The 12,596-nt window shown below is 31.8% G+C and overlaps 1 protein-coding gene across 3 annotated transcripts in view; it reads right to left on the minus strand.

Moving 5' to 3' along the window:
• Positions 1 to 12,596, minus strand: part of LOC113403991 (homeobox protein caupolican) — a 62,800-nt gene that overhangs the window by 26,560 nt on the left and 23,644 nt on the right. For all 3 annotated transcript variants that reach the window (XM_026644707.2, XM_026644705.2, XM_026644706.2), the window contains exon 3: positions 7,935 to 8,044. In XM_026644707.2, coding sequence (XP_026500492.1) covers positions 7,935 to 8,044 — 110 coding nt within the window. The remainder of the gene's footprint in view (positions 1 to 7,934; positions 8,045 to 12,596) is intronic.

Raw genomic sequence — 12,596 nt, forward strand, 5'->3', positions numbered from 1 at the left:
TTTTAATAAAGTAGTTCTATTATTATTAAAACGAACGAAACCTCATTGAAATTCGAACACTTCGTTTGTGTCCGATTTAACTATCTTTCCCGATTAACGCGTTACTCGTAATTTAAAGACTATTTATAAATAGATATATAAACTAGTAATACAATGCGAGTAAAATTACGAGAAACAACTGGTTAATAACATTATTATTCACAGCTATATGGTGAGCCCGACTTTGTATGTGCGCTTTGTATATGGACGACTTCCTTCGCCGGCTACTTTTATGTTACGTTTCGTTACAACTTCCAGAAGTCGTATCGATGTGAATCATCCTTTATTTTATTTATATTCTTGATGTACAAGTACACCAGCCGCGATGGCCCCGTGCGTAGGACACGTCAGTCTTAATAAAAATGGCGTGCACAAATATATCAAAATGTTTCCACGTTTGTTAATTTTTTTTTTAAATCGAATTATAAATAAACTGAACAGTTATGTTTACGAATGATGATATCTTTTAAGAAATTCTCAACCAATTATTTTGTATATAATATTGCTTCCCAATACACAAGATATTTGGAACAAAATTTAACAAGTGCAAAGATCCTGCTCGACTACGATGCCACTACCACGACTATGATACGACTGACCCTGGTGCTCTGGAAACAGAGTTAACTCCTATTGTAGTACTTTAAATGCTTTGAGACATCATGTCTTATGTTAAGGAATCAATGGCAAGTACTGGAGCCGCTGAGAAAAATGCTGGGGTGAACCAGCGGCGCAAATATTTGTCTCCAATTTTATATTAAATATTTATGCCATTAACAGTTGAAATAAATAGACTTTGAGTTATTTTGGAGTATAAAACTAATAACACCCTTTCAGAAGCATCACTTCTTACTTTACTTGGTGGTAGAGCTTATTTAATGGCCAAACGCAGTACCCAGTTTTGTTTGGTTCCGGGATGAGGGGTGAGTGAGCCAGTGTAACAGGGCAGGCACATCTTAGTTTTTGAGGTTGGTGGCGCATTGGCTATGAAATGAGTGGTTAATATTTCTTACAGCGCCATTTTATTTGGGCGTTTATGGTACGTCTGAGATATATTCAGAAGTCTTTCATGAATATTAGAAATTTGTATTCTTATTTATTATTGATATTTTTAAATAATGTAAATTTTTGACTTAGTTATGACTTTGTTTACTGGGACTTTATAAAAACCATTAAAACAACAATAAAACAAATTCTAAGATTGTAGTTTATTATAAGCTGAGGTAACTAAATGTGCTTAACATCGTTTTATTCTACATTCAAGTTATAATGTGACAGAGTTCGTTATATCGCGTTTTGTATAGAAACTATCAAATTATTTTGTATATTTGTAATCTGTTTGATGGACCGCTTATAAAAGAAGTTCTTCTACGTCTATATACCGTGCCCCACCACCCCAGGGCTCTGCACACGCTGCGCGTTACCGCTCGTCATATAAATGTATTAACGTGCATCGCCGGGCGACAAACGTGAGACCAGAGCATAACTTTATATAACTTGAAACTTCGACCTTAGGGAGTTGAGCATTAACTAAATGTCAACAAATACGTCAAACTGAATGAAACGAGCACCCCGTAGCACTAATTAATAAGACCGCCACTTCACGCTCCGTCTTTGTAATATAACATTGTTTAGAATAAACTTTGATATTAAAAAAATGCGTTCTGTAACGATGATGTAAAGCGGTTGACAAGAGACTTTTTGTCTTTTGTTAATAAATATCACATTTCGCAAACATGTGTCGACGTAGTTTAAAAAAAGAACGCCCGTGTTTTGTTGACCTTTCTTATATAAATGTGTTAGTTTTGTTAAATATAAGTTGAGCAAATGAACAATAGAATGATGATCTTCAACTAACTATCGACCATGGGAATTTATATGATGTTAATGGTTTTCCTATCGTGATCAATGTTCTAGTCGACGTCAGTTCGTAATTAACAGAGCAAAAACTGCATGTACAGTAACAATCGAATTATTAAGTCAGAATTATTCTATTAACATTTATTTGTTATTAAAAATTTATTATTATGATATCTTATTCAAAGACAGGCAGTCGTTGTTTTGATTATTTTTTTATTTAAAAGTTAGGCAGACGGGCAAATGGGCCCCTTGATGGTAAGAGGTCACCACTCTGATAGACATTGGTGCTGTGAGATATATATATCATTCAGGACATGAACAGCACTACCAACTGTAGGAGCTAAGATGTCCCAAACCATTTACGACAGAATATGTGATGTGTGGTTCCAAAGCCCGATCACCAAGTATAAGTTTGTGTATATGTACCAATTATAATCATGACGATCGATTGAACGGTACCTCAATCGAAGTGCAGTAGCGCTCTAAAGATACCAGTTACACAACAGTCGATAGGATATAAACCTATTTTTTATAAAACATATATACGAATAAGCAAATATGATACATAAATTTTTACATATACGATACCTGTGTCAGTTTTTTTTTAATGTGTAGGTAGGCGGACCGCCAAATGGCCCACCTGATGTTAAGTGGTCACCACTGCCCATGGAAATTGGCGCTGTTAGAAATATTAACCATTCCTTACTTCGAAAATGTCAAATGCAATTATTGAAACAATATATGTAATTACAATTTTTATAAATCTAAAAGTGAGATCTAGGATGCGTTGCTTTCATCTCTCATTGTTATTTGAGTGTCATGAAGTTTGACATAAAGTTTTGTTGATATGAGTTTTTATTCCAGACAATTTTTTTCGGACCATATTCATATCATAAACATTTTCTACCGTTATGGTGATTGAACTGAGTTTGTGAGTAGTTTGTAAGATCTGGTAGATCTGAGCGACTAGTGAGAATATTAACATTCGACGAAACTCATGCGTGTATGTAGTTTTTTTTTAATTTTATGCATATTGTCAGAGCGACGTAAGAAAATGAAGTTACGGCTTCAAATCTTTGGCCAACGACCAATCTGCTATCGAGACATACAAACTATATTACAGGAATAACTTTGTCAATCATGTGTGATGCTGACTATTTATATTTTCAGATCAGTTACATTTATAAAATAAAATATTAATATTAATACATTTCAATCACATTCGTGTCGAGAATGAATATTTATAACAAGCGCGAATTGTTCAGACAAGTTACGTTGAATAAACACAAATATAAAACATCTTACGTGAAACTTATTATTTTTTTTAAATTTAATTTTGTATATATTTTTATTGGGTAATATTTTTTACAGCCAGTTATAAAATATTCGAGCACCACTGTACTACGTAGCGTTAATGAAGAGAACAGATAAAACTAGAAAAACGTGTTAACCGTTTGTTAGTTCGTAATATTTCATGGTTGTATGTGTTGCCATATGTAGAATTAAAATAAAATTCTTTTGCCATACATTTCAACGGGAACACCAAATAAGTAATTATGTTATAACCATTATCCATTTCGGAAGTAAAATACATTAGACCTGAAATTTTACAATTTGATTTTATCGTTTCCTAATTTAATTACATTTGCAAAAATAATAACCTCGCTTTTGTGACAATGACTGTGAATTATCGTAATTGACGTAGTTTTTTTTATTTGCATTAGTAAGATAGAGTGGCAGCTAGGCTAGTTGATAGCAAGTCACTTTTGTTTCAGATAATACTCTGTACCCCTTAAAACGTCAATGTGTCATCACCCAGAGGTTTTAATATTAGGTGCCACAACTGCGGAACTGTTTTGGTAGGATTTCGTGTTAATTTTTAAAATAATTAATTTCACCATGTAATGGATCTGATTCCGGTGTACATAGCACACTTTCAGCGTGACGTATTAAATTAGTATTGATTCCCTTTAGTCACTAAAACAGCCCTTAATCCAATAAACGAAAAGGCAAATGTAGGCGAGTTGAACGAAAGTGATTAACTATGGCTTGTCAAGCGTAGTATTAATAAATATATACGAAATCGAAGAACTTATGTAAAAATATTAATTACATTTATTATTTTTGTTAACGTTAATTAAAAAATAAACTATCCATAAGATACGTCAAAACACATTCGTTTTCCTTTTACAGTTATTAAAAAAAAAAAAAAAACGAGTGACATAAAATCGTTGACAAATTAAAATATTTCGATTGTGATAAGTTATGTACAAAATAATTACATTACTCATTAAGTTTTACATTTGGCGAATAAATAAAATAGCTTCGGGTAATTATTCTTGTATTGATAAAATAATCCTTGTATGCATATGTTTTATCCATTTTTTATTATCGGAATCAAGATAAGTTTTTATTAATATTTTTTTATTTGTGTCAGCTGTTTATGTATGTCAGTATTTCATTGGGTTTTATTGTTTGTAATATAGTGACATTAGTTGTTTCGTTTCCTGATACATGTATATATTACAACCTTTTAACATATTTACCCGTAATTACAGACAGAACTCTTTGCTGAATACAACTACATTTGACAGCTTTGTATTTTGTATCCTGTGATATTTGTGACGCTAAAAAAAAAGTAATCAAATGGTATCTAAATGATTTAAAATAAGAAGTAACTTTACGGCCAGTGTCACGATAAAAGGACCGGGTAAGAGTTCTGACGGTAGCACAATTAAATTGCACTATAACTCTGCATTGTAATAGGCTAATAGGCCGAGTATACGGATGGTGATGCCTTTCTTTTTTGAGAATTGTGGGTTATCAGATCATAAATCTAATATCAACGAATATCATAGAAATTAATAGTGATGGCTATGTACCTATCTATAATATTCTATATCGTATATACTTATGACGTCACAAATATATAAAACCTTTTTGAATTATTTTTTTCGTTTAACAGAAAGACACATGAATGATTATTTGTGTATAGATTGTTCGTTCTATATAAATACGCAATTATTGTCGTATCAAAAGCGGCTACTTATAAAACAGTTCGATATTATCATCATCATCGATCGTTAACGTTCATTACGGATAAAACGATCGCCGTCATAATATAGTGATTCGCGATAGATCTAAAGGAGGTGTCCTGAGTCGCTCTGGGCTATTTAGAGTGCTTCCACACTCGCCTTTATTTAATTATTAATAATAATAAATATGCATATTTTTTTATTTTATGTAATATTTTCCTTTTACTACATGGTCAGGTTGTCTGCGGTCTTCGCTAGGAGGTAACGAAAATAATTGCCAGGGTTGTGCATTTTGATCCTCGATTTATGTGAGTAAATGGTGACTGATGACTTCGGAGATGAAAACGCTTTACGGACATTTTGTTTTATGTTTTGTGAGTTTATAAGTAAAACTATTTCGTTTTAAATTTATCTGTGTTGTTGTGTGATTTGCAATAGACGGCTTATCGATCTGTCTTCGTGTTGGGTGGGGAGTTTTATTCCGAGAATTTTATAATATATTATTTAATAGAAATAATTATGAAATTAACGATCTCTCTACTCGCACCCAGCCACATGATCCAGTGTTAAGTAACTGTACTTTATTTCATTGCAGTATGTTGTATGTACACAACATATACTTACGGGAAATTTACCACTGCAAAAACTCATGCAAAGACCACGCGTCGTTGCGACAATTCGGTGTATGCTGTGGCAAAGCCAGCAAAGTTAATAATTTTAAAAACAGTTGACATCGTTTTTTTTTTTTAAATTACATTTGACATCGTTCGAATCGATCAATCATTAAATCGTTTTGCAACAAACGTGACACAATAGTTGTCAATCGCAGAACGTAACATTCACATCGAATGCCCGATTTGACAAGTAAAATTATTAAAACGATGATTCTTATATTCGTGCATATTGAAAATAATTAATTGTTATGTATATTTTTTTAAATTTGAATGGCGAAGTAATGTGTCAAGATTCACGATGGTTATAAGTTAATTATAAACTTTGGATGAGAATTATAAATTATCCAGGAAGACTAGCCAGGAGTGCTATTGGGCACCGTCCGTTCACAGGGTGCTGGGAAAGCGTAAGACAAAAAAAAAAATTAAAAAGTACGGGATACCGTCCTGATATGATACACTATCGGTACGTTCCAGTGGACATAGTATTTTCATCCTTATATGAGATGGTGTTGTGGGCAGTCTCCTTTCTACGTGCATGCACGAGCACAGTCATCCTCTATCATTGCTTCCTTATTGTGACTGCAAAACAGACTGAGCCGGAAACACTTCAGACGCAATATTGACTTTGAATTTATTATCGATAAACTTTTTTGTTATGTTTTTAATTTAGTAATGATTTATGCTTTATTATTAGTGTCAACGCAGCTTTAGTTGGAAAATCTCAATCAAAGAAAAGAAAAGAAAACTGTTTTTCTTTCAGCTTGGAAGGTATACTGTTACAATAAAATATAACAATCCTAAAACCAAATGACAATATCATATAATTTTATTAATATTCGCTATTAAAAGTGCAATTTTTATTTTCGTACGACGTGGGATCACCCTCACGCCGACAAACAACAAGGTGTTGATAATCACGACATAGTTCATATCACATCAACTCATGTTTAGTATCCTTTCCAATATGCCGCTATCAGTTTACATAAGAACGCTGTTTCTTGTATGTGTCTTTCTGTTTGTGTTCGGTCGCGTTTGTACTGATAAAGACTCGAATTTACCAATTATAGTAGCGGTTACCTTCTATTAGTCGAATATAATGTAACGGCTTTAATATAGAGCGATCAATACATTTTGAACGTTTAGTTTATGTTTTTTTATTCTATTATCTCTAAATTTACTACCTGCGGTTATATCAATTGTTTCAACCATAAACATTACTGCTTTGTCTCGTGGGTCGAAGAATATCACGCAGTATAATCTTTTAAAAAAAAATGACAATCTAACGCAAAAACATTTCTTTCAAATCGGATGTTCAATCGAACAAACTTTTCTGCCTATTAGTATTAAATAATACAGGAAATACATATCAAAATAAACTAAATATAAAATATACTATTTCATAATATTAGATAAATTTGAAACGGGACTCGAAACGGAATCTGCATGAAAATATTTCGAAACATTTCGATGTTTTCACAGTAATGGCCTTGTTTACGTTTTGTACGAATTGTAATAGAATATGTGTTTGAGAGCTTACCCACAGACAGATATTTGTAATATACAATAATGGTATTCATGACAATCTAGGTCAGGGGAAATCAAATCTCTGTACGGTAGGTCGTGTTTAAGCCTAAGTATTACCTTATTTAAAACTTTATTAAAACTCTAAATGAATAAAAATAAATAACTTTAAAGATACTATCGATATTTGAGTAAAATTATAGTTACGAGTCTATTTAGTCTTTTCAACATAAAATCAAATTGATATCAATATTTATTTATATAATACGGAAGCATTGCATTAATTATGTATAGTCAAAGTAAAAACTAAGAAAAATCGAACAATGTGAGGCATATCTATGGAAAATATTTCATTTGATTTCAATGCATCTTGGCCTATCCTACATTTGTCATATGAAATAATTGGTGAAGTTTTATACTATTGTTATACTTTTAGGTCATCAAGAGTTGAGGGCTTAATTACTAAGATTTATCTTCATTGAAAAATTTCTAGTTTGTGAACTGAGCTATCTAACTTTGATCATATTTCTAACACAGCGTCAGAGTCTATCAATCCTAGTTATAAATAACTTTTGGAAAAGTATCTATCAATAACTATTAATGAATGTGTTCCGAAGCTTATTTTTCTAAGAAAGAAAATCATACGAATGATGGAAATAGATCACTTCCAGTTTTAGACGTTGATTAACTTTATCTTAAATAAGAGGTTTCAACTGCTGATATAAATAGTTATCTAAGAGTTTTTCTCAATGGATGATGACTGATGTGCGATGATCGAGTACTTAAACTAAAACTTTTAAAGACTTACCCATTAAATGGATATCCAGCGAAGGCTGCATCGTAGGGATGATAGACTGTAGGATAGGGCCAGCTCGCAGCACTAGCTGCGAGATTCTCTTTCAGCTCGATCCCTGCCGCCTGATTGAAAAAGAAGGTATATCATAAGTTGTACAGATTAGTTTTTACTATCTTTAGTAAATGATACATATTGCATTGCATTTTGTTTATCAATTGATAATATTTTTTTAGTATTGGCTTTTTTGTTCGTTTCACTTATTTTTTGTTTCGTTGAGATAACTTATTAATTTTGGTTTAAAGCAATCTTACTTACTTTTTATATCTAAGGTTTTGGATCGTTTAAATAAATTTATACCTTAGTATTATTTGGATTATAATCTTAATGTCTCATGTAAATAGAATACACGTTACAAATAAGCCGTTTTCGTCTGCGGTAGATCTTAAGTCTTTATCTACCTAGAACTTGTTGAACGACGTTCCGGTATCACATTCACGGTAGCTTTAACTAAATCTATTATTGAACCGAGTTTTATTGATTTCTTGATGGATCGTTGCGATGGTTCGTCTCAACTATTATTATTATTTAATGGGTTGATTGGAGTCTGAACATCAATCATTTCTGACAAATTATAATAGAGATACTTAGACGGATTCTTTGTATTATTAAGTTTCGTTTGTTTTTGTTGCATTTAAGGGTTAAAATATTGTATACATTTAGTATTGTATATTTTTTAAAGTCTTAAAGACTTACTTTTGGCAATATTAGTTAAATTATACGAAGAGATAAATCGACTTTAGTGTAGAACTTATTATAGAATCTTTTTATTCATAGCTAAAAGTAGACATTTTACAATGGCATTTTAGGTAATGGAATACTCAAAAAAACCAATTCAAGGATTATAAGAATTTATTTTCTGTTCCTCACATCATTAAAAGTCAGTAAATCTCAATACAAACTAAGACAATATTTTTTACATCAGACAAAACGCATTTGTGTCGAATATAAACATTGATATTATACTTTCGTACAAGCTAACAACGCTATAATTATTCAACGATCGAACATCGAACATCGAAAAGCGGAATGATCTTTAATATTTCATTAAAAAATTTCGAAAGCAGACATTTATAATGATGAATTTCATGTACGTCCCGAGTTATTAATAGGATATACGTTTTAAAATCGCGTAAAAAGCAAAGAAACGGCCCGTCGAGATGCGCGGGTCCAAAAAATTTATAGCGATGCATTAAAAATAACCCGGGAGCTCGTCTTAATGCGGTCAGCCAGGATAAATCTATCAAAAGATTTTGTTGTCCAACAACATCATTGGTGGCCGAATCGAAAATCCGATAATAAATTTTACTCAAGTACGACAGCGTAATCCAGTCGCGCTGTCGCCCTTTGTTGCTCCGACCTCTCCGATATAATTCCGTTTTCTGTTACTTCAAATAATAATCGAGCTAAGCCGACTCGGATCTGCATTTGCTCGGATTTATTGGTTTCATACCACGGCGCCGATTTATATACGCTCAACGGAATCGGCAGCGTGCGACATCGATGTGACCGTACGTTGCCGTGACTTCAGCTCCAATCCTTTGATATATTCAAGTTATTGTAAACGTAATGCATTTGCGTATTATCGGGTAAAAATATATATAATAATATGTTGCAATTTACATTTGTACTATAAGTAACGTGACTAATGAATAATCAAGAATGTTCTGTGAGGCGTGCGGATTGAAAAAAAACTCGGTCATAATCTTTATTGGTAGCAACACTATAAGTTTAATGGATCCGTCTATAATCCCATTAACGTTAATAATATGTTCAACTAGGAATATTTTTATGGGACGAATAGTTTCATAATCCGCTGAACGGTCCCGCTGACACGCAAACGGAGCTCGCGAAGCTCTTAGGCTACTCACAGACTTAAGACACGGCTGTCTTAAGGCGACTTTAAAGACTTTAATGTTTGGTCATCTTTACAAGGAAACTTTTTGACATTGTACTTTTACAAGTCTTCCTAAGAAAAACGAACTCCAAAGGTTGTAGAATTTTAAAGATTTGTTTTTATTTTATTTCGAACGTTGTTGAAATGAAACTGTTTACAAACAAAATGACGTAATTTCACGAATTATGTCCATACTTTGTAATCAATTGGTATTGAATAATATTTGTAATTTAGTTTTTTAACTTTCGACTTAAAATGAAATTATAAGAAGAAAAAGTTCAGTCAAGGAACAAAAAAATGTTTGAAATCATAAAAGAAAATTTACTTTCTTAAAAGTAAAATTACATAATATTTATTTCGTTTTGATTTCCAAGATATTAGGTCGATTACAAGCAAAAAACAAACTTGTCTTAAGATTGACTTAGGCTTTTCGATTCATTGCGTGATCAATAGGATTATTAATTCGTATATTTAACATTTTGAAATTAATTTTTAATGAACTTGCGAACAAAAACGGGTTGTAAATGTTATAGGTTTAATATAAATGTTACTTATCTTTATATTTAACAAAAAATCACCCCAATGAATGTTTTAGCGCTTGTAATTTAGTCTCTATAAAATTATATTGCGTTTTTTACATTAGAATTTAATTTTTATTCTATTACGTATCATATAATATAGCATTTCGGAAACCTAAGCATATATGAATAAAAAATTACACAATTATATAGTTAATCAAGCCAAGTAATACAAAATAAACAGGGTTCAATAAAAGAATAGATGTGTACGTGTATTATATCCAGAATATCGTTCACACGACCTATTCAGATATACATTCATATATTTAACAGAACTATATAGTACATTCCACGTGTGTCGTGGAAAAGGGTAAAATCCTCGAGAAACAGACAAAAACTTAAATATTTGTTTGTCTGTTCGATAAAGAAACGCTGTCATAACCCGACATCTAAATTTCAAACTAAACAAAGATCGCTCGAACACGACTATTCTTACGCAGTCAAAACGGTATAATAAATTGTAGATGAAATAAAAGGCGTGTAAAAAAAGTGGAGCCATTGAAGGCGGGTCGGAGTTAACACTTTCGCTACAGATGATAAACGACCATTCCTCCATGAATGATTGAATCATCTACCGGGACACGTTCACGGCCCTTTTAACACCTTCCTCGAAGTTTTACTACACGTCATATATTACGTGCTTTGGCTACTTTTATGTTGTTATGATCATTATCATTCAAAGTCACCCACGCGGCGGGCGGCGAACCTCAAACTACGACGCTTTAATACGTCACTTTTATCGCAACTTTATATTCGATTATGAAATGCTTTGAATTCGGCCGTTATTTTGTTCGTAAATAAGAAACAATTTAAAAGCAATAATAATATTATAGGCAATATTTAAACGGAATTATTATTTACTTTATAAATATGAATGAATCGGAACACCCTGTGTTATCGAAGACCATCGATACACTCGTATCACACGCACGGGACGGACCGAGAACTTACCTGTTAAACGAATTATGATATTAAATCTGTCCGAGTCAGAAAATAACTTTTTGTTACGACATACAACGAAACATACATCATTGGATTAACAAACTAATTTATTCTTTACACACAGAGTTCTGGCGTCTACTTAACACTGTGGTTTCTTACGTTCACGACTGTTTTGACATGTGCCACTAATTATTTTAACTTAATGCCTTTCACATAGAATAGGTAGCTGCGGTGAGTATAATCCTCTCGGATGTACAATAATCATCTCCGAAATAATTCCTTAAGGCTTTGTCACTAGAACTCTATTATCATTATTAATATATTTCTATAATGTATACAATCGAAAAGATTTAATTATTATTCGTATGTCCTGTGTATTAGATCGGAGATACAAATTGTTTAAGACATCCGTTTTTAATTCAGCTATAATGATATCAGCGTTATAAAGTCGTTTTTTTTTTTAAATTGATCGGTAATCATGTTATTTGTGACCGATTTGAAATTATTAATGAACAAAATTCTTGCGAACGTCCGTAGCATTTTGTATTGTGTATGTTTTTTTTAATTTATGCTGATCCTAAGATGAAGTGAGAACTCTAAGCATATTAAATTATATTTATAATATATCGTATGGTAAAATTCAACATAATAATTTCAACTGTTTATTTTTATTATGTTGACAAATATTGGGTAAAAAAAACTATTACGAAGCTGAGTTCGAAATAAATATCAAAAATGTTCGATCGCGCTATTAAAAAATAATCGTTCAATGTCAAGGCATGATAAATAATAATATTTATATTTCTGTCTTTATTTATACCTATTGAATAAATTTAAGCTTCCTTTCGAATGTCCCTTTATGGCGTAGAAAATATCAATAAGTTCATTTATGAACTTCGAAGACTTCAAAGATCCCTGGATGTGTGGAGAGGTGAAAAATTTAGAACAATAGGATTAATGTTTTTACATACCAACTTGAATATTAGTTTTAAATGATATAAAAAAGAAACACGCAGGACTTTTATAGTTACGAGAAAAAATGATAACTCTGCAATGTTCCACAAACAAAAAATTCACAATCTTTAAAATATATACAAGCTTAACGGCGTTGAGACGCCAACATTGTTTTTTATTCGAACTAATTAATTAATTTTCTGAAACTATTCAACATACAAAACGACTCATAATTAGTGTTTTATT

The sequence above is a fragment of the Vanessa tameamea genome, chromosome Z (assembly GCF_037043105.1).
Source record: "Vanessa tameamea isolate UH-Manoa-2023 chromosome Z, ilVanTame1 primary haplotype, whole genome shotgun sequence".
Classification (NCBI taxonomy): Eukaryota; Metazoa; Arthropoda; class Insecta; order Lepidoptera; family Nymphalidae; genus Vanessa; species Vanessa tameamea.